Here is a 2,500-nt window from a genome sequence, read left to right as displayed (position 1 = left end):
TGTTGGTTCGCGGCGTTTCGAGGGGTCTACGGCGGATTTCCTCTCGCAGTTACCCTGTAGCTTACCCGGTAGCGGGTGCAAAATGGCCCGTACCCGGCCGGCCCGGCCTGTGAGCGATGCGGGCGATACGCCACCGGACGGCCGGCGCCGACGCGGCCCCTACGCACGTGGATTCGTCCCCGTACGTGGCCTGGCCGTCGAGCAACCGCCAAGGTGTCCTGGCGGGAAATCCGACCTAGCTACCCTGTAGCGCGGCCTAGGTTTGGCCCGGCCGCTCACTGGGCTGGGCGGGTGGCCGAAAAGGCGCCGGCCAAACCCCCCTCAGTGCGGAGGGGTTACCCTGTAGCTACCCGGTAGCTACCCGGTAGCGGCTGGAAATTCGGCGACGGCGGGACGGGCAGGGCCACGCCGCCCACGGCCGCGTGGCCGTCGCAGCACGAGCCGGGGCGCGCACCGGATGGCCGCCGACCCGGCGCCGCGGGCCGCCGCGCTCGCGAGATAATTTAGCGCTCCAGGGTAAGCTCCAGGGTAAGCTCCAGGGTAAGCTCCAGGGTATCCATGTGCGGATCCGAGGCTGGTTTGTATGGGGAACTCACGATTATTTTTTTTTCCCATACTAAATCTTTTTTCGGAAAATACGTCCGCGGCGCAGAAGCCGCCGAGCCGGGTTTTAGACCCGACCGGGGTCGCAGGGCCCATGTGGGAGAGCGGTTGGCCGCCGGCGGGGCGTGGTGCGCCTTGTGGCGGCCACCCGGCGCGCCGCCGCGACCCCTGCGAGGACCTCGGAAGGGGCCCGCGGGCGGGTGCAGGGTAGCCTCGGAAGAAAGGGGCGAAATCGCCGGGTGAGCTGCCGCCCTTTTGGGGGGGGTGATTTTTCGCGGGCGGGCGTGGCGGGCCGGGATTTTCGCAACGAAGCTCGGGGCGCGGTGGGTGCTTGGGGGTGTGTTTCGCGCTACCCTGTAGCTACCCTGTAGCGGGCGTTGGGCCGGCCGCTCGGGGGCCTGGGCCTGGAACCATAGGGCACATGCGCCGTGGCCCCAGGGCGTTAGGCCTGTCGTTCTAGGGCGTATACGCGGCTGCAGGGTACGCTACAGGGTAACCGGGTGGTCTTGGGGCGATTTGGTGTGCGGCGCGGCTACAGGGTAGCGCGGGTGGACGTGGGCGGTTCGACTGGGTGGCTACAGGGTAGCTACAGGGTAGCGGTCCGCGGGGGGTTACCCTGTAGCGAGGACGCCGTCCCGCACGACGCGAATCGGGAAACGGCGACGACGACGGGACGCCCCTCGGCGGGCAGCCCGCGCGCCCTCGCCGCCGCGGAAATCCCGATTCCGACCTGGGGGGTTACCCTGTAGCTACCCTGTAGCTACCCTGTAGCGACACCTTCCCGCCGCGGAAACGCGGCGACGACGAGGCCGACGGGCCCCGCGCGCAGCCCGGCCGGCCCGCGCGAATTTGGGCGATCGAATGCGCTATGCGGGGCGCGCGTGGCGTGTCGCCCAGGGGAGATAGGCCGGAGGGTGTCCGGAAACGAAATCGGCACAGCAGCAGATGAAGTCAAGTGTACGACTTCACCTACCCAGCTCGGACCAAAAGTGCACTCGGGCAAAAAGTGGCCGATATCCGCGCCGCGGCGTGTGTCTACGCGTAGCGCCGCGCGCCGCGCGCCTGGCGCACCGCGCCGTTTTGCCCTGCGAGGCCGGGAAGGCGAGATACGGCCCAAGTGTCCTGGCGCCGAATCGGAACCGGCTACCCTGTAGCGCGGCCTGGACTTGGCCGGCTGGAAATGCTGGCTGCGCGGCCGGGCGCCAAAGCCCGCCCCAACCCGGCCCAGTGCGCGTGGGGGTTACCCGGTAGCTACCCTGGAGCTACCCTGGAGCTACCCTGGAGCTACCCTGGAGCTACCCTGTGGCGGAGACAAAACCGGCGGCGGCGAGGCCGGCGAGGCCGCGGCGACGACGAGGCCTGGCGCGTTCGATAGAGCGCGGCGAGACGCCCAGGTTTGCCTTAGGCGGCGCAGGCCTCCGGGGCCTCGTTGGCGAGTTACCGGGCTGGGTGTCCTGGGCGGGTCCAGGGTAACCCCGCAAAAAGCGCGAGGGCCGGACACGACTAAGTACGAAAAAAATGTGCAGAACCGAAGTTGGTTTGTATGGGGAACTCACGATTATTTTTTTTCCCATACTAAATCTTTTTCGGAAAATACATCCGCGGCACAGAACCCCCGGAGCCGGGTTTTGGACCCGATTTGGGTCGCAGGGTACATGAGGAAGCAGAAAATGCAAGCAAAGCAAGCAATTGCGGCGCCCAAGCCTCTGCTTCTCTCAACTGTTCCATATTTGACTGCTCTCTACTGCGTGTTCTCCCTTATGAGCATAGTAGTTAGCGACCCCCCCTAGGCGGTACACAAGCAACCATATCTAGGATGGACGATGGACCTACAGGTGACTTTTCGCGCTGTAGGCCGTCCGATCGGTTCTGTGGATAACTGGCCGTTGGCTAGCCC

The 2,500-nt window shown here is 66.2% G+C and overlaps 2 protein-coding genes across 2 annotated transcripts; both read left to right on the top strand.

The window, feature by feature from the left end:
* Positions 1-82: 82 nt before the first annotated feature.
* Positions 83-507, top strand: PG986_010315 (uncharacterized protein; the record flags this gene model as incomplete). The annotated part of the gene is made up of 2 exons (XM_066846537.1): positions 83-181; positions 358-507. 2 exons carry the CDS (start codon positions 83-85, stop codon positions 505-507), a joined length of 249 nt encoding a protein of 82 aa, XP_066696028.1.
* Positions 508-1,783: 1,276 nt separating this feature from the next.
* Positions 1,784-1,978, top strand: PG986_010314 (uncharacterized protein; the record flags this gene model as incomplete). The annotated part of the gene is made up of 1 exon (XM_066846536.1): positions 1,784-1,978. One exon carries the CDS (start codon positions 1,784-1,786, stop codon positions 1,976-1,978), a length of 195 nt encoding a protein of 64 aa, XP_066696027.1.
* Between the last annotated feature and the right edge of the window lie 522 nt (positions 1,979-2,500).

Source organism: Apiospora aurea (assembly GCF_038362705.1).
Source record: "Apiospora aurea strain CBS 24483 chromosome Unknown utg000007l_segment0_segment0, whole genome shotgun sequence".
Classification (NCBI taxonomy): Eukaryota; Fungi; Ascomycota; class Sordariomycetes; order Amphisphaeriales; family Apiosporaceae; genus Apiospora; species Apiospora aurea.
Note: the sequence above shows the minus strand (reverse complement) of the source record. Positions and strands in the feature narration are given on the sequence as shown.